The following is a 20,000-nucleotide window of genomic DNA, read 5'->3' on the forward strand; positions in this document are numbered from 1 at the left end:
GAACACGCGCGCGCACACACACACACACACACACACACACACACACACACAGAGTGAAGGTCATTTCTTCATTATGACAACCCTGCAAAAACACAAATGCATTTTGACAGATGGAAAGCCGAGCTCGCTAAAGGAATGTGTGGTTTTCTGTGTGTGAAAGCTCGGAGCAGGACTTCTGGGAAACGTTCACACAAACACAATACTGCTGAATCACAGCACGGCCCGGCCGAGCGACCCACCGGCCTCCACGCACACACACACACACACACACACACACAGGGCCAGCGCAGACGCCGCTTTGAAGTGAGCCTGGCTAACAGACCACTGCTCAAAATTCTCAGATTCCTCCTTTTTCTTTCTTCATTATGTTCCAGACCACAAACAGTGACTGTGGTGGATGCTCACATCATAAACAGATTTTTAGAAGTTATTTCACAATTAAAATTGCATTATCTCTGATTTCTGTAAGATGTTTGTTTAACATTTCTCTTAGGAGTCTCAGGTGATGAGTAGCAGTTCGCCCCATAGTCAGAGCTCATGAAAAAAGGATAAATCTCTAAAACCAAGGGCTTATTTTTTAGACTTAGGTTTTTTTTTTGTTTTTTTTTTTTAACGGACTGCTATTTCTGCTGGTTTAATCAACTGTAGCGGTACAGCAACAGTACAGCAGCTCTGGAAGGACAAGAGAAGCAAATTGAACCGAGTGAACTCGGGGGAATTTTACAACCTCCTCGCTAGATAAATGTAAGAAGGAGGCAAAGAACATTAGCAGGCTGCTGTCCTTAGGCTTCTTTCAGGAACACGAGTGCTGCCCAAAAAGGCCTGGACGACTCCAAAGCTTCGTTCCAAAACGCAACACCGAGATTGGGATCGACTGCAGGGTCCAGGACGACCGCGTATACACCGGTGATTATTGTGATATATTGAATAAATGATTATCAGCAGATGCCTTTGCGCACAATAAAAAGTGTAATAAAAGATTAATAAAAGTGTCACAAAAGCAGCTTTTCAGTTAACGTTGCCGATATTCCGAGACAGCGACTTAAACCACGTCATGAATCTTTCTAATTCAAAATGAGACCCATGCATACAAATTTCTATTCGCCCGTCCGTCCTAAAAGAAATCTCTTTTGTTATTTATTAATTCATTACATTCATCAAATAACAATGTACTAATACAGAACAGGGGGGCACGGTGGCTTAGTGGTTAGCACGTTCACCTCACACCTCCAGGGTCGGGGTTCGATTCCCACCTCCACCTTGTGTGTGTGTGGAGTTTGCATGTTCTCCCCGTGCCTCGGGGGTTTCCTCCGGGTACTCTGGTTTCCTCCCCCGGTCCAAAGACATGCATGGTAGGTTGATTGGCATCTCTGGAAAATTGTCCCTAGTGTGTGATTGCGTGAGTGAATGAGAGTGTGTGTGCCCTGCGATGGGTTGGCACTCCGTCCAGGGTGTATCCTGCCTTGATGCCCGATGACGCCTGAGATAGGCACAGGCTCCCTGTGACCCGAGGTAGTTCGGATAAGCGGTAGAAGATGAATGAATGAATGAATAATACAGAACACGTGTTAAGCTATGGCAAAAAGTCTGATGGCTTCTTCTTCCAGACCTGGTTGAAGTCTCAGTGCCTGGTGTTCACTATGCTGGGGATCGCTCTGCATGGACAGCCAGTGAGTCATGGGATTGCTGTAGATGGGGCCGTCCGGAGACTGTTACACCTTCTTTGAACCATTGTTGCGTCAGTCAGCTTTATAGCCAAGTCTTCATCAGTGATCGTTTGAAGGTTTCGGCAGGAAGGAATTAGTGTTGGGTCTGTGGTGAACTCGTAAATTAGGCTGACCTGTTAGTTCACTCGACTACAAACTGTTATAAAAAGGACATTATTTACATTGACATTATCCCCTGTCCAGTGTCACCCAAATGAGGATGAGGTTCACATCTGAGTCTGGTTCCTCTCAAGGTTTCTTCCTCACATCATCTCAGGGACGTTTTTCCTCACCAACGTCGTCTATGGCTTGCTATATATATATATATATACATATACACATATATATATATATATATATATATATATATATATATATATATATATATATATATATATATATATATATATATATATATATATATATATATATATATATATACACATATATACATATTCACATATATATACATATACACATATATATACACATATATATACATATACACATATATATACATACACACACATATATATATATGTAGCTGCTTTGAGACAATGTGAATTATTAAAAGCGCAATACAAATAAATTGAATTGAAAAAGTTTATTAAAACCTGCCGACTTGCACTCCGATCAGACATGACATTAAATCCTCCTGCCTAATATTCTGTAGGTCTTCCTTATTGTCTTGCATTGTGTAGGACTTGTTGATGCACAAACTCCAAGAACCTCTGAAGGTCAGTTTTCGTATCTGGCACCAAGTTGTTAGCAGCAGATCTTTTAAGTCCTGGAAGTTGTGAGTTTGGATCTCCATATATTGGTCTTGTTTGTCAAGCTCGTTTTACAGATGCTCTTATGGATTGGGATCTGAGAAATTTGGAGGCCAAGTCATCAGATTGAAGTCTTTGTCATGTTCCTCAAACTATTCCTGAACAATGTTTGAAGGAGGACACAGGCATTAGAGAATACTGTTGCCATGGAGGAGTGTTCTTGGTCTGCAGCAATGTTTAGGTTGGTGGAACATGTCAAAGTAACACCAGAACCTGAGGTTTCCCAGCAGAATGTTGCCCAGAGCTTCACACCATCTCTGCCAGTTTGCCTTCATCCTACAGTAGTCTGTCTTGATTGGACCACACATGATAGCCTTTGCTATCGCATCGACAAGCCTTGGAGCCCATGACCCTGTCACCAGATGTCAAGGCTTGCAGGTACTAAGCACCAGATACCAGGAACCCCTTATTAGACCTGCTGTTTTGGAATTGCTCCAAGTCACTTAGGTCCTTACACATTCTGCAAGAGCTGACTGTTCGGTTGCTACCTAATGTATCCCATTCCCTAACAGATACCATTGCAACAGGGTAAAAACTACTGACAGGTGAAGTAAATAACATCGATAATGTTATGGCTCTTCACAACAACACCAATTTAGAATCCAGTACAGTGGAGGAAAAAAAAAAAAAAGAAGAAAAAATATTCAACAGTTTATATGCACAAGAGAAATAGATTTTAGGAAACTAAGCAACATATATGCAGAATGATGTTTCTGACCAATAAATGTCTGGATCTGGGGATAGATGGAGGTCATTAAAGTTGTGCAATTCTGTTTCGATCTGTTTTTCATCCCAAAACTTTTAGCTGCTTTTTTCGTTTCCTTAACCACGATATTTCTACTCCTGAGATGAGTAATCGTGCCTTTAACACAATTAAACCTGACAACGGTCCAGTGAATGCTCACCAGAAGTCTGACTTTTGGGAACGACTGACCACAGTTTAATAAATGAATAAATAAATAAATAAATAATCCAGACACATATGGTACAAATCTCAAACAATCTAACAAAAATGCTTCAGGATGGAGGGATAACGATGTGGGGAAATGCGTACGTGCCTGTTCATATATCAAGAAAATAACGTATAGGTCACAACACTGAATTATTAAAGTATGGAGACAGACGTCACACGTTTTGCATAATCGAAATAAAATAAAAAAAAAAACATCTGTTATGAACTAGAAGTGACACCAGTGCTTGATTAATTAAGTCAGAGTCAGATCCATTCACCCAGTTAAATTAATTCATTCTACAGATGCAGTACACCACAGAGGGCTCATTTAATTAAGCCTAAGAGAAATAGAATGTGATAGAAGGTAAAGACATGGTTCATGCCATCGGTGGTCAGTTCTAGGGATTTATTAATAAAACTGAAAGAATTTTAAAAAAACAAAGACACTTGTTTAAGAAGTTGATTAATTATGTCTTACAAAACATTTGACGGAGGTGTACATGTTCAGATTTTGATTCGTTATGCCTGGTAGGGGTCAGAGGTATAAAACTCCATTGAGTTTAGTAGCTTGATTAGTTGTGCATGATAAGACTCCGAGAAATAGACTCGAGTCTGTCCGGTAGAGCTTTGGGTAAAAGCGGCGCTACCCCACTCCTGTGGTGAAACGGGATCCGGTTACGATCGTTCTGCTTACCTGAAGTCGGAACCAGTCCAGCCTCATGCCTCGGAAATCAAACACCTCTCCATCCTCCACTGAGAGAGAAAGCGAGAGAGAGAGAGAGAGACAAGAGATCTTTTTTTAGTGGTGGAGTTTCGGTGATAAAGCAGTCAATATTCACTATTCATTCTTGTTCATTGGGTTCCACAGTGTACTGATTCAGGTTACAGCATCAAGCAATGAGTGTTATTCATTTTTTTTTATACGTATTGTTCCAAAATCCTCAACTGTACTTCCTAACTTGAATTTAGTGCTGAGGCCTAAAAGTGTTCACGGCACTGGACAGGGACAAAATCATATGCAAATAAATCATACGACAAAGATAACGTTTTTTTTTTAGTTTTGTTTAACACTTTTTTTGAATTCGTGAAATTGCAAGCAAAAGATTTTTTAAATTCCGACCAATGAAGACATAGCAGACATGTATGTAATTACTTCCTATGAGAGCTGGACTGGTGTTCAATGCACATGAATCGAAGAGAGTTTTGGCTGATGCGCATCGTAATGACATCACATAACACATCTTGGCCCAAATCTGCAGCCATTTTGCAAGATCAGGTATATTGCAGAGTTCGATTTGATTGTGTGTTCGTTTCTGCGGCCGTGAAATTAACCCGGAGCAGCAAAGCGTCGCCTGCTAAAATGTAAACCTTAGCTCTAATAAAGCTCCAATAAAGCCATAAAATACAAAAAGTCATTTTCTATTTATTCTGTACCGATGTGTTAAAACTTACTAAACTTTAGTAGAAGAAAAAAGTAGTTTCATTTTGATTAATCAGTGTCTAGTGTCAAAAACAAAACAAAACTACGACAAAACGTTCACCTTGTTTAACACTGAGTGAAGTCATTGTGTTCACAAAGGAAGACATGATGATGGACTCATCCTCTGGACACACAGAAAGGTTCTGCAAGAGACAGAGATGAACGATGAACAAATTGTGTTTCTGTAAGTCTTAAACATTTAAAGGTGGGGTCTCCGATGTTTGAGAAATGCTTCAGAAAACTGAGTCGGGATGCCAAACAAAACAAAAACAAAACAAACGTGTAGCCAATGAGCAGAAAGGGGCGTGTCTTGTCAATATGGGCGGAGAGAGTGTTCAGTGCGCATGTGTGACATTAGCAGAAAGCGGTTTTAACATTGACATGGAGGATAAAAACAAAGAAAGAAAGAGAAGAAAGACTTACGATAAGGTAAGAAGTAGGACGTGTTAATATAGGATCAGCTTTCCAGCGCTGGAGAGAACTGAAGGAGCAGGAAGTTGGCACATATTCACAGATTGGAGTTTACTGAGTCAATAACTCCTGAGCTAAACACTGTTACTACACAAATAACACCTCTTTTCTATCGTAGTGATGTAGAGACGCAGCTACAACCGTGTTTTGTGTAGTAACAGTGTTTAGCTCAGGAGTTATTGACTCGGGAAACTCCAATCTGTGAATATGTGACCAACTTTACTTAAGACGCCGAGGCGCTTTTTTCCTTCTCGATAGGTGAGTAACGTTGGTTTTGCTTTGTTACACAGAACTAATATATGTCTTTGTCCTTTACATGATTATGTTTGTGTGTCATTTTTGCTTGTTTGTTTATCTGCAATCGTATTGTTCTTCCCTTCAGCTATGATAAAGACACATTTCTTTCCATTAGTTGCCTGGGTTACGTATGTATGTGTGGGCGGAGCTATCAATACAGGGGTGGGACCCATTTGGGTTAGGGGCGTGTTTGTTTTGGTGATTTCAAATGTCAACATTGGCTTTCAAACAACGTAGACCCCACCTTTAACTGGAATGGGCAAACAGCAAAAATGCTAGTAGCTTGTCTCCATCTAGTGGTCGTGTGTATTAGCGCTTACACTCATTCAGAAAACCTCATTCCAACAAATAAAGCATATCCAACAACACCACACAATTTTATTTATTTAGCACCAGTTTGGACAGAGAGTGAATCTGTAATCCATCATGTTCTGATATCATGACGTTTCAGCAGCGGCATCTTGCTTAACTAGAGATTAATCGTCCTGTATGAGTTTAAGTTTCCTCAGTTATATTAAAAACACCGTCATTTCACAGCCTCACCTGAACGAGCTCGTTGAGGACGACCGCATCGAAGCCGGACAGATACTGGACGTAGTACCTCTGCATGACGGGGCCGTACTTCCTCACATGGGCTCTCAGCTCCTCCATGTAGAAGATCAGCTCGGCGATGTGCCTGGGATGATGTGTAATAAACGCCATGACGTGAGCCGCTCTGAAGTTGCGTGTAGTTGTGTATAATGTGGCATTATTGTGTGTAATGTAGAATGATTTGAATTTGTGTTTTTTTACTGTAAAGAAAGTAAGAAGAAGAACAGGCAGAGAACTGTTCTCACATCGACACCATGTACAGCAAAATGTGTACAATTTTGGGGTAAGTTTGCTTCTTTTGTTTTGCACTCAAGCTACAAAGCTGATGCATCTATGCTAGTAGAGTAATATCGCACTAGCAAGTGTGCTTTAATTGTGAATACTGATATTCAGGAGAACAGCACGAGTGTGAGTGTGATGTTTATTTCCTGTTTGTACAACTGCTGTATAAAAGCAATATCACGTTATAGTACTATTAATCATAGCAGTTAATCTAAAGACTATTTAATATTTAACCAACTACTAAAGACAAATGAAGCTGACTGTGTGTGTGTTGTTTGTTACTTGTCAATAAAGTCATCTGTGCTTTTCTTTTGGATGTTGTCTGCGTGTCTGAGCAGCCAGATGATCTCATCACGAGCGAACGAGAGAGCCATGAAGACAAAAAGAGCCTGGAGAAAAAAAAGAAGTCAGAAAAGATTGTGTACACGTTGCTGTATGGGCTTGCACTGACTCGTAGTACTCGTATAGAAAATAAAAAGAGCAGAGGGTTCAGAGGTCAGTACCTTCGGGCCGAGTAAGCCTGGCTGGTCTGCCAGTACAGTGGCTAGCTCCTTCAGAGCGGAACGCAGGAATTTACGCCTCTCCCTGTGCATCGAGCCTCTGGACAGAGCATGAACATTAAAGATGAGAATGAGAAATAAAACAGGCCACGCTGCAGGAAACACCAAGAAGGATAGTAGTTACTGGGGTCTGATGGCAAATGTTGGTGTTTGTTGGGGTCTGATGGAGAATGTCGGGGTTTGTTGGGGTCTGATGGAGAACGATGGCGTTTGTTGGAGTCTGATGGAGAATGTCGGGGTTTGTTGGGGTCTGATGGAGAATTTTGGCGTTTGATGGGGTCTGATGGAGAATGTTGGTGTTTGATGGAGAATGTTGGTGTTTGTTGGGGTCTGATGGAGAATGTTGGCGTTTGTTGGGGTCTGATGGAGAATGTTGGCGTTTGTTGGGGTCTGATGGAGAATGTCGGCGTTTGTTGGGGTCTGATGGAGAATGTCGGCGTTTGTTGGGGTCTGATGGAGAATGTCGGTGTTTGTTGGGGTCTGATGGAGAATGTCAGTGTTTGTTGGGGTCTGATGGAGAATGTCGGGGTTTGTTGGGGTCTGACGGAGAATGTCGGGGTTTGTTGGGGTCTGATGGAGAATGTCGGTGTTTGTTGGGGTCTGATGGAGAATGTCGGTGTTTGTTGGGGTCTGATGGAGAATGTCGGTGTTTGTTGGGGTCTGATGGAGAATGTCAGTGTTTGTTGGGGTCTGATGGAGAATGTCGGGGTTTGTTGGGGTCTGACGGAGAATGTCGGGGTTTGTTGGGGTCTGACGGAGAATGTCGGGGTTTGTTGGGGTCTGACGGAGAATGTCGGGGTTTGTTGGGGTCTGACGGAGAATGTCGGGGTTTGTTGGGGTCTGACGGAGAATGTCGGGGTTTGTTGGGGTCTGATGGAGAATGTCGGGGTTTGTTGGGGTCTGACGGAGAATGTCGGGGTTTGTTGGGGTCTGATGGAGAATGTCGGGGTTTGTTGGGGTCTGATGGAGAATGTCGGGGTTTGTTGGGGTCTGATGGAGAATGTCGGCATTTGTTGGGGTCTGATGGAGAATGTCGGCGTTTGTTGGGGTCTGATGGAGAATGTCGGCATTTGTTGGGGTCTGATGGAGAATGTCGGCGTTTGTTGGGGTCTGACGGAGAATGTCGGGGTTTGTTGGGGTCTGACGGAGAATGTCGGCGTTTGTTTGGGTCTGACGGAGAATGTCGGGGTTTGTTGGGGTCTGACGGAGAATGTCGGGGTCTGATGGAGAATGTCGGGGTTTGTTGGGGTCTGATGGAGAATGTCAGCATTTGTTGGGGTCTGATGGAGAATGTCGGCGTTTGTTGGGGTCTGATGGAGAATGTCGGCGTTTGTTGGGGTCTGACGGAGAATGTCGGGGTCTGATGGAGAATGTCGGGGTTTGTTGGGGTCTGACGGAGAATGTCGGCGTTTGTTTGGGTCTGACGGAGAATGTCGGGGTCTGATGGAGAATGTCGGGGTTTGTTGGGGTCTGATGGAGAATGTCGGGGTTTGTTGGGGTCTGATGGAGAATGTCGGGGTTTGTTGGGGTCTGATGGAGAATGTCGGGGTTTGTTGGGGTCTGATGGAGAATGTCGGGGTTTGTTGGGGTCTGATGGAGAATGTCGGGGTTTGTTGGGGTCTGATGGAGAATGTCGGGGTTTGTTGGGGTCTGATGGAGAATGTCGGGGTTTGTTGGGGTCTGATGGAGAATGTCGGGGTTTGTTGGGGTCTGATGGAGAATGTCGGGGTTTGTTGGGGTCTGATGGAGAATGTCGGGGTTTGTTGGGGTCTGATGGAGAATGTCGGGGTTTGTTGGGGTCTGATGGAGAATGTCAGCATTTGTTGGGGTCTGATGGAGAATGTCGGCGTTTGTTGGGGTCTGATGGAGAATGTCAGCATTTGTTGGGGTCTGATGGAGAATGTCGGCGTTTGTTGGGGTCTGACGGAGAATGTCGGGGTTTGTTGGGGTCTGACGGAGAATGTCGGCGTTTGTTTGGGTCTGACGGAGAATGTCGGGGTTTGTTGGGGTCTGACGGAGAATGTCGGGGTCTGATGGAGAATGTCGGGGTTTGTTGGGGTCTGATGGAGAATGTCAGCATTTGTTGGGGTCTGATGGAGAATGTCGGCGTTTGTTGGGGTCTGATGGAGAATGTCGGCGTTTGTTGGGGTCTGACGGAGAATGTCGGGGTCTGATGGAGAATGTCGGGGTTTGTTGGGGTCTGACGGAGAATGTCGGCGTTTGTTTGGGTCTGACGGAGAATGTCGGGGTCTGATGGAGAATGTCGGGGTTTGTTGGGGTCTGATGGAGAATGTCGGGGTTTGTTGGGGTCTGATGGAGAATGTCGGGGTTTGTTGGGGTCTGATGGAGAATGTCGGGGTTTGTTGGGGTCTGATGGAGAATGTCGGGGTTTGTTGGGGTCTGATGGAGAATGTCGGGGTTTGTTGGGGTCTGATGGAGAATGTCGGGGTTTGTTGGGGTCTGATGGAGAATGTCGGGGTTTGTTGGGGTCTGATGGAGAATGTCGGGGTTTGTTGGGGTCTGATGGAGAATGTCGGGGTTTGTTGGGGTCTGATGGAGAATGTCGGGGTTTGTTGGGGTCTGATGGAGAATGTCGGGGTTTGTTGGGGTCTGATGGAGAATGTCGGGGTTTGTTGGGGTCTGATGGAGAATGTCGGGGTTTGTTGGGGTCTGATGGAGAATGTCGGGGTTTGTTGGGGTCTGATGGAGAATGTCGGGGTTTGTTGGGGTCTGATGGAGAATGTCGGGGTTTGTTGGGGTCTGATGGAGAATGTCGGGGTTTGTTGGGGTCTGATGGAGAATGTCGGGGTTTGTTGGGGTCTGATAAATATTACTTTGGGAAATTTAGATGCTTAGCAATTGAATCAAAATACACATACGCATGTGACAGCGCTGATTCTTTGCATTCACGGATATCGTTGACACGTTTGTTGTAGCTGCAACAGATAAACAGATTGGAGAGAAGAGAAGAAAACAAAACTGCAAATTATTCCACTGATGACTTTTTAACATTTCAGAGATAAATATGACAACATGTCTGTACACAGGAAAAACTCCTGAGCAAGACATTAGACTAATGCTGACCCGCGGAGGTTAACGAACAGATCCTCAGCGGCTTTGTGGATGTGGAAGACCTCGTCTCTGAAGAGGCAGAGGCAGGAGCTGCTCTGTAGGGCAAGTTTCCACAAACTGAGGGCAGTGGCGTCGCTGTTTAGAGCCGCATGGCACAGAATAAACCCAACTACGCACGAATAGAAAGAAATCTTCAGAAATTTCTCAGTTTTCTCAGTTTCAGTAAAAAAACAGACTTTCATAAGGAAGGAATTGGCATGCAGAGAAAATTCAGAGAGGAAGATAACTGAACGTGCTGATACAGAATTGTGCATGATCTCGAGCACATACAGAAGTCTGCAGTCTGTCCAAAATCAGTTTTTTCCCTATAGACATTTACTTACACACTATCCACTTCTCCATAGCGTCCAACGACAGGTATTCACACGGCATCTGGAAGACAGGAAACGGCTCTCTTAATGACAGGAAACGGACTCCGGCATACAGACTGACTACTTCACTATCATATATGCAGTCGTTCAGATCAATTTTGAGAGAAACATTAAATATCAATGTGGGGTAAATGTGTTCACAGCTCATATTAATAGCAACATTGTCCCATTGCAAGGCTGTGTGTCCATAACACTAGTGCAAAACACTAGTGCAAAACACTAACATCATCTGTAATGTATACGGTATACAACAGAGCTAATAATTACAGAAATTAGCGCACAGAGAAAGTCTAAAACACCACATACAGATGAATAAAGTGCTCTTTAAATCTTGTTCTGTCGAATTATTATTATAATTCGAGTCTTATATCTGCTGGTGAGTGCACTACCCTTATGAGGTAGTGAATTCTATGGAGGTCTGTGTTTGTACCGTATCAGACTGCGCTGGGTTTAGCATGGTGCTGGGAGCGCTGATGAGACTCAGGAGCTGAGCGTTTCGCCATTGGTCGGCTGAAAGGTTACGGCGTGGGTAAACCATCTGCAGAGAGATCAGCGCATCCGAGAGGGACTGCAGGAAAAGCAGAGTTAGTAACCGCTCAAAATATTCAAATTACAAATAGATTCAGGTCTCCGGGTTCCTATGAATGATACAAAGGGTTCAAGCAAGCGATTGTTACATTCTTTACCCTTTCAGGGGGAGGCCGTGGCCTAACGGTTAGAGAATCTGACTCCCAACCCTAAGGTTGTGGGTTCGAGTCTCAGGCCGGCCACGACTGAGGTGCCCTTGAGCAAGGCACCGAACCCCCCCAACTGCTCCCCGAGCGCCACAGCATAAATGGCTGCCCACTGCTCCGGGTGTGTGTGTTCACTGCTGTGTGTGTGTGTGTGTGCACTTTGGATGGGTTAAATGCAGAGAACAAATACTGAGTATGGGTCACCGTACTTAGCCGTATGTCACGTCACTTTCACTTGTAGTCTCCTCCCCCCATTAAAAACCTTAACAATTCCCACAGGGAAACCTTTTTTCGAGGATTATACTTCATTCATTCATTCATCTACGCACATACTTTAACTAAGCAGTGAATCCTGACGAGAGCTCGAGTGCTGATACAAAGCTCATTATGTTTTCCTGGATCAGGGACACGAACCTTTGGGAGAATCGATCGATTTGTTGATTCGTTAGAGACGGAAAACCTGTAGTACATTTTACGTTTACAGTGCGGCAAACATTTTTAAATTTGAGGCCAAAAGTGGAAAAAAAAATAAATCAGTCATCATATTTTTTCATTCAAATTTTGCTAAAAACATTAAGAGAATCCAAATGAGTCAAACCACGAAGCCGGAATCATGAACGGAAAAGTACCGACACCGTCAGTGAAATGTTTTTACAGTTAAAAAGCGCTATACAAATAAATTTGAATTTAATTGGTATTAAAAGACATTTTGCCTTAAACATGTGATCCCTTTCTAAATAGTAAAAAAATCCCTGGGTGGGTGAATTAAATGTTACCTTTCCGTGAGGAACAAACTCCTCCATCATCTTCTTCAGAGGATTCTCGTAGTCCACGATCATCTGTCCGAGCCGAGGATATTCTCGATCGCTGTTGAAGGACAAAAACGTCACGCGTGATGTCAGCACAAATATAACGTCACGCTGTGATGTCATTTGGAAGATAAAGGTTATAATCCCAGCACTGTTAATCACTACAGTAGGTCCCTAAGCCACCAGTTATGCTTAATTAAAAAAAAAAAAGCTTTCAAAGGAGCGCTGCTCTCTGAGCGACAGTCTGAGATCCTCATCACTCCCACTACATCATAGACCCACAGTGTACAGATTTTAGTCTGTGACCTAATGAACCAGTATCAGGACGTATTCATGGATAGAGACGTTAAAGCGTACCTCGCTCCGTGTGTCATCTCGTGCGCGTAGTTGTAGAGGCCGATGATTGCTTTGCGCTCTTCGATACGAGACAGCAGCAACATCAGTGTAGTGTATGTCACAACGAGGTCGAGGTAGTTCCTCGTGAGGTCAAAATTTACAGTCTGGGGGAAAGAAATTGGTTTTTATTTCCCATATTCAATATGTTGATGTACAAAGCTAACCCGCATATTATGACCTGTACTTATTCTGATACAGGATCATTTCTGTAGTAACTAACCGACACCGGGACTTTTAAGGAAGGAGTCTCCAGTGTCGGTGCTTTCTGAGACAAAGCTGAAACACACATTGTGAAAGACTTCCCAAGAGAGAACTTTGTGCTTTCTAGTTTCTTAGTAACAAAAGATTTTGTTAAGATTTTGATAAGAACTGCTCGTGAAAAGAATGAGGAAAATAAGAGAGGCTGGTGACGGTACGACTGTACGAGTCTGTCAGGGATTTTGCAAATGCAGAAATTAACGCGAGCAAATTCCATGATATTCAGAGGATCTTTCAATTTTCCATTTTTTTTTAAATTAATTAATTAATTTTATTTTTATAGTTGGCCATTCATAGTTAAATCATTAATCACAATCACAATTTTGCTAAATCAGTTCACTGTAGTATGAAAGGAATAAAATAAATTTCAAGGCATGAGCTTCTAGGAAAACGCTCAACTGCGAGGTTGCAACAGTAACTCAGCTTTGCGTCACGTAACCGCGTGTAAACGTCCCGCTTGTTTACGGCGGCCGCGCCACGCTCCGGAAATTATTGCTTCTCCACAACGACAAAAAATGTGGATCACGTGACTTGACCTGTAATACCCCCCACCCCCGACTTACAATATCAAAGAAAACTTGGCAAGCGTCGATAGTGTTCAGCAGTTCACACACGTGGTCCTGCAGAAGAAAAAAAAAAAAAATGCATGTAAATGCAGTGTGTTAGTTAACACACAGTTCAGAGAGCCAAGCCAGAACATGCCCAGAGAAAAAAGAAGAAAAATTCTGAGTGACTTTGAGTCGCCTACCTTAAATTCCATAACATCCACAAATGTGAAGTAATATAAAGCGAGATTCTTTAGTATTTCTGACTTTTCTTTTTGGAGCTGTGCAAGCTGTTGCTGTAATAAATAAAAAGAGGAACACAATGTTGATGGGGGGGAGGCAGATTTTCATAAAGTAATGCAATCAGAACAACTCGATTCGACTGGTCAGCAGGGTTTTATATACATCTCCGTCGGACAAAAGCTACTAGATTATTATTATTAAAGCAGATTCGGTGAAACACAGTTCACAATATTATCACGATACTTCCTCTGAGCAAGTGTTTTTAATCTCGTATCCAAATCCAAAAGTATTTGATTCTTTCCTGAAAGGAATTCAATCAAATACCAAATCAATACAATTGATTTATTTGCTTTAATGAAGATCTCTAAACTTTAGGCAAAGAATGTTATATCGTTATCTTTTAATACATGTTCTACAGAGTGTCTAAGAAGTCTTACACTTCTATACTATATATTATACTATACTACTATTTATTATTTAGCAGCTCAGGATCTGGACTTTTCAGATACCCTGCAGAACGACAAGTCGTACGGAGTGCAAATCTTCGCTGAGTAAAACATCTAAGAGGCTTTAAAAATCGTAAAAAAATGTTGCGTAGTGGTTTCAAAAGCCGAACGGCGTGAATGACCGAACCCTGCGTCGAGTCTGAACGCGCCATAAACCATAAGCTAGCTTAAAACCCTTCCAGTTACCAGTGACTTTACAGCAAGTCTGCATTGCAAAATACCAAAAGAAAACCCAAAGGCCTTACAAAAAAGGAGGAGATATTGTGTAAGTGATACCACAGCATTGGTGAAATCTATAATCTGATTGGTCAGAAGACGGGTGTAGGATTTCCTATGAAAGCAGCTCAGACGGTAGTTCTGGCTTTAATACGTTATTGTTACTATAGAAACTACTCATTCACATGGAAGTATTTAATAAATAATAAAGATTTTTGACAAAGAAAGGGTGAAAGGAGTTTGTGCTTCCTGATTTCTTTTGTATTAATAAAAACAAAAAACAACTTGTGTTGACGTTTCATTAAAACGCATCAATAAGTTAGAAAATGTGACAATGCTGTGGTGTAAGAGCAATAAAACACTTCAGGATGATCTGTTACAGTACAATAACCAACACCGGGTCAGAGTCAGTATCCTCCGTTTCGCCGTGACCCGATTGTTGGTTTGTTTCCTGTAACGACGTGCCTCAGAAGCGCTTTACTTCTTACTTAGCAAAAATGTTCATTGGAGTGAACGGCACACTAACCGTAAGTCAGAAAATCACCGTAAGACATAAAATTACAATCATTTATCATCTTCTTGTTATAAAGAAGTCTCCCCAAGTCTCATGCAATGCAAATCTGCTCCAAAGTCGAGTTAGTAACAGCGTTACAGTTCTCTTAAGGTAGCAGGAATTATCACAAGCTTATTGTAGATCAACAGCATTAATGATGCTGGACATCACTGTGCAAATTTCTAACACCCCCAAAAATGTGATGGCCAAGTAACCCTCACTGGCCATAAGCACTAATGTATAATAAATACTAGTAAACACTTCACTACTAACCAGTACACTGTTTACTAGTATTTCACAAACATCACCCGTCTCAACGTTTTTCTCCTACAAATACGTTAAAATGCCGTACGGCATTTTAATCGTGGTGTTAAACAGCCCTGTGTGACAGGAGGAAAAACAGCAAGGATGGAGGGAACGCCACAAAACGTAGCAAATCATCTGGAATTAGGTGAAACTACTACTACTGATAATAAAAGAAAAAAATAATAGATAAATAAGTTGCTGTTTCAAGTGTAAATAAAAGGGAATCTGAATAAAATTGATCTTCGTAATAAAAAATAAATAAGTAAAAATAGTAATAATTACATAAAAAAACTGTAAAATTGATAAGTGCAAAAAATTAATCATAATAAGAATTCATAAAATAAAATAGTTGTGCAATTCATACATGAAATAAATTCTAAAATGTATTTCTAGACTTATCAATAAAGGCAATTAAAATAAACAATTGTAATAGAAAATTATCATTTAATTCCGTATCATTTAAATGACTAAATAATGACTAATACGAATGGTATTATTTATGGAGAAAAGTATTTAAATTAGTACCAAATGGAAACATAATTAAAATTAAATGATAATTATAACAAATCGCTGTTAAATGACTGGTAATTAAAATTACTTAAATTTAGTACATTAAAATTGTTATTTAATAAGATATAAATTAATAGCATGTATTAAAAGTAAATATTGTCAATGACTTCAATTTTGTTTTATAACCAAACTCCCACCATCCTTGTTATTCACCATGAATTGCGTTTTTGTGTGTGTGTGTGTGTGTGTGTGTGTGTGTGTGTATACACAAACCCTAAACTGTATGTTGGCTTTGAGATAAAGGACAAAAGCTTTACAGCAAGCACGGACGCATGCGGTTACAAAACCAAGGAACCTCAGAACGACACAGGAAATTAAGATCACAAATCTAATACATGTTGCTCACAGGGCACGGTGCTGGTGTGGTCCCCCGGAAAACCTTTTTAATTTTGGATTTTTTATTATTATTATTATTATTATTACTATTTTTATTTAAAAAAGTGCTGGTCAAATCGAGTGCTCTCATTGCACATGGTTAATAAAGTTTTTGTGATATTTTCGGTCTTTTTGATGCCACGTGGATGATAACCGCCCGCAAGAAGACTGGTAAAGGTTTGGACTGGTTTCGGCTTGGCTGTTCCCTGAATCGTGATCCTGTTGCTGATTCTTGCTCCTCCTGCAAAACCCTCACTTATTTTTAAATCCTGTAAACAATTAGAGTTGCTCTAGTAGTTGCCATGGCAACTAAATGGCCGTATCTCCCAGATCCTGGAGTCTCCGGCTGCTCGGTTCCGAACCGGCAGATTGCATAGCAGAAATCGTCCTGTTCTCTGTAGAAAGCACTTATACGCTCCAAATGTTCTCCATCGGGAAAACAGCAGGGACTTTATATGTATGAGGACAGGTTTCTACACACAAGAAGATTCTGGCAGAGGCTACCCATTTTAAATTCATAGCCATCACACCGACCAAAAACAGCGCAGTCTCCTGCTATATTTTGCAACCGGGAATCGCGGCTGACGTCATAGACGATGCGTCTAACTCTGGGGTCTGTATTGATCTGACTTCATGTGAAGCGTCTTCTTAGGTTGTTACTAAAGACAAGACTGTGTCTCTTCTCGTTGGGTATTTAACAAAAAATACATACAGGGGTTGGACAATGAAATGGAAATAAGGTTTCACAGCTATATGTGTGTGTGGTTGAATTAGCAGAGCGATTGCACAGCTGTACTGATATATGGAATAATGCAATCCACACAACATAACAGGAAAAAAAAACAACAACACAGCTGCTCAACTCACTGCAGATTTTACTTTCCACCAAAGCTGTTGGTCTGGAGCTCCGCAGGGTTAATAATCATGTTCGGGCTGCTTCTGTCAAACCTTCAGTCACTTGAGCCAACATGCATTGTTCACTAATGAGTCCGTGTTCACCGTCTCCATATCCCTTACCAACCGGACTGTGCGCCCAGAGTGAAGCATTGGGGTAGATCACTCATAGTCTGGGCTGCAAGATCATGTCATTCTCTAGGCCCACTACTTGTGCTAGATGGGCACGGTAACACCAAGGGCCGCTGAATCATTCTGGAGGACAAGAGTTCAAACACTGGCCCATGAAGGTGGTGCTTTGTATCAGGATGACACACAGGAAGACTGGTAACAGTGTGGAGTGTGGAACATGAAGACTTGTATCCATAATTCCCAAGATGAAATGATGCTGTATTGGTCGCTAAAAAAGCCCTAAACCATATTTATTAATTGTGATTCGGTGTCATTGCCCAACCCTTTGTATACACGTATAATTCACTGATGTGATTTCCCAGTTCTGACATTGGGTACTTTCCTTTGGAGCCGTGGAGGCTCAAGTGGTTAAGGCTCTGGGTTGTTGATCAGAGGATCAGGGTTCAAGCGCCAGCACTGCCAAGTTGCCACCCTTTGGGCCCTTGAGCAAAGCCCTTAACCCTCTCTGCTCCAGAGGTGTTGTATCATAGCTACCCCTGTGCTCTGACATCAACCTCCAGAGTTGGGATATGTGAAGAAAGAATTTCACTGTGCTTTAATGTATATGTGACAAATCCTTCTATTCTTCTTTATTCTATTTTATGGAGATGCTTATTTAATATTTAGTGAAGGAGTCTCCAGTGTCAGAGATAAAGCTGTAACTGCGGTTTATTTCTGCTATGGAAGAGCTGCCAGTACAGATGCTGCAATTTGTGGTCTTCATGGTAGCAAGCTGCATTTTATTGTCTATGGGGAATTGTTTATTCCCATAGGGGAAGTCGTGGCCTAATAGTTAGAGTTTGACTCCTAACCCTAAGGTTGTGGGTTCGAGTCTGAGGCCGGCAATACCACGACTGAGGTGCCCTTGAGCAAGGATTTTTCACACCGTTTGCTAGTATAAATGAAAAAAAAAAGGTAGAACTTCAATTTGTTAAGTAATTTAAAAAAAATATTACTGTTCTAATATAATTTAGGGAATTAAGGAAATTTAGAAGGAACACAAACACGTAGTTCATATTTAGTCAGAAAAACCGACACTGATTATTCTGAGGTTCCTTTAGTCTGGTAAGTAATAAGACTCGATACATGTGTGAGTACAACAAAAAGTCTACATAGACTACATAGAAATATGTGTGAGCTCTAAACAAATCAACGGGCTCCGAACTTACCAAAAGAACAATCCAGAAAACAGCCGTGTTAAGCATGCACACAAATGCACAAAAAGACAAACAAAAAGAAAAAGAGACAAATATATATAAATAAACAACACAAAGACAAACTCAACCAAAAAAAAACAACAGGTAAACATGACACGGCTGGACGTTGGTTTGTAAAGCAGTTAAAACAGAGAGATAAGCTACAAGAACAACATCTGAAAAAATACAACGCTTTTTTGTTTTAAAAATAAAACAATGACTTATTATGGTTATTAGAGAAACAGAAAAGAAACACACACATATACACACAAAACAGTGTAAATACACAGAGCATCAAAACACAAAGGAGCCACAAACGTTCATTCTAATTAGAATAAATGATGAAGGAACAATAACTCGGACTGTATTATTGTGTGTCGAAGACGTTAGTGGAGTATTAATCGTGACTGGCACTCACGGTGACTAACACGCTGATGGACGATGACGAAACGCCACCTTTCTAATGGAATGTGAACTGATAGAATTATGTGGTTGTGCGTTACGCCCAAATTCCTTCACGCGCACTCACACACACACACACACACACCTGTGGCGGGCAAGCAGGCCTCGCTGATCAGCAGTAGTAGGTTCTGTCCTATAACTAAACATGGAATCTGAATTATTTAGTTAGAGAATGTTGTCGTTATCACGATGGACTTGTTTAACGGTCATTTATAGAGATTAGTGGTTAAAATCGGATTCGGCAGAAGACGAAGCTTTAAATAAACACGCTTTAGTCAAAGAAAGCCGAGTTGGCTGGGTTCTCTTGGTGCCTCTGTGGGGTATAAAAGCATTATAATAATAAAGGCAGCAGCAATCATGAGAATATTAATAAAATAAAGGGTCCAATTTACTTTTGTGTTATTTATCTAAAGGCTGACGAGCGAGGTTAAAAATCGAAGTGTTAGTCTCACTGCTCGTGGTTAAAATACGTGTGTGTGTGTGCATTTTTATTTAGTGTTTAATAATGAACACACTTTCTGCTACAACTCTGAACCTGTAGGATCGATGAAGTATTTAAAGGTCATATATTCTTGGTGAATGAGCTCAATTACTTTTCTACAATTCATTGAGCTTTTTTTTTTTTTTACTATAGACTCGAGCGATAAAAGGTTTGACTTCAGGAACCGGATCTCTGCGCCTGGATCCGATAAACAGGAGTCACTGGCTTGAAGGAAAGAAACTGCATGCTTTGAGTTTGTGCTAAAACACAGTAAATAGATTCAGTTATTACACACCATATAAATAATTATGCCATGCCTGAGTGCTACATTACTAAATTCTGTGCAGTGCCTGAATTTTGCGGCTATACATATTGGCCGATTTTAAAAAAAATACGGATTAAGTTAATGCATAACGATGTTGAATAGACAGTGTATACAGATAACCATATATTCATCATGAGGATTTTTATGCTGTACACTTTCATTCATCAGTATGGACTGAAAAACAAATGCATTTTATTGTGAAAAACACAACATCCAACAAGCAAAGCACGAGAAGCTCCACCTGCAAAATACCTGCCAATGCGTGATATTAAGACAATTCTCACAACA

At 41.5% G+C, this 20,000-nt stretch overlaps 1 protein-coding gene across 4 annotated transcripts in view; it reads right to left on the reverse strand.

Annotated features, from left to right (window-relative positions):
- Nucleotides 1-20,000, reverse strand: part of nckap1 (NCK-associated protein 1) — a 58,020-nt gene that overhangs the window by 21,328 nt on the left and 16,692 nt on the right. For 2 of the 4 annotated variants that reach the window (XM_060877007.1, XM_060877009.1), the window contains 13 exons: nucleotides 13,618-13,710; nucleotides 13,433-13,489; nucleotides 12,573-12,715; nucleotides 12,183-12,273; nucleotides 11,103-11,240; nucleotides 10,625-10,673; nucleotides 10,254-10,410; nucleotides 10,049-10,105; nucleotides 7,113-7,209; nucleotides 6,892-6,998; nucleotides 6,280-6,412; nucleotides 5,030-5,111; nucleotides 4,183-4,241 (listed from right to left, as the gene is read on the reverse strand). In XM_060877007.1, the coding sequence (XP_060732990.1) occupies nucleotides 4,183-4,241; nucleotides 5,030-5,111; nucleotides 6,280-6,412; nucleotides 6,892-6,998; nucleotides 7,113-7,209; nucleotides 10,049-10,105; nucleotides 10,254-10,410; nucleotides 10,625-10,673; nucleotides 11,103-11,240; nucleotides 12,183-12,273; nucleotides 12,573-12,715; nucleotides 13,433-13,489; nucleotides 13,618-13,710 (1,263 nt within the window). The remainder of the gene's footprint in view (nucleotides 1-4,182; nucleotides 4,242-5,029; nucleotides 5,112-6,279; nucleotides 6,413-6,891; nucleotides 6,999-7,112; nucleotides 7,210-10,048; nucleotides 10,106-10,253; nucleotides 10,411-10,624; nucleotides 10,674-11,102; nucleotides 11,241-12,182; nucleotides 12,274-12,572; nucleotides 12,716-13,432; nucleotides 13,490-13,617; nucleotides 13,711-20,000) is intronic. The other 2 variants (XM_060877008.1, XM_060877010.1) reach the window with 1 other exon arrangement.

Source organism: Tachysurus vachellii, chromosome 8 (assembly GCF_030014155.1).
Source record: "Tachysurus vachellii isolate PV-2020 chromosome 8, HZAU_Pvac_v1, whole genome shotgun sequence".
NCBI lineage: Eukaryota > Metazoa > Chordata > Actinopteri > Siluriformes > Bagridae > Tachysurus > Tachysurus vachellii.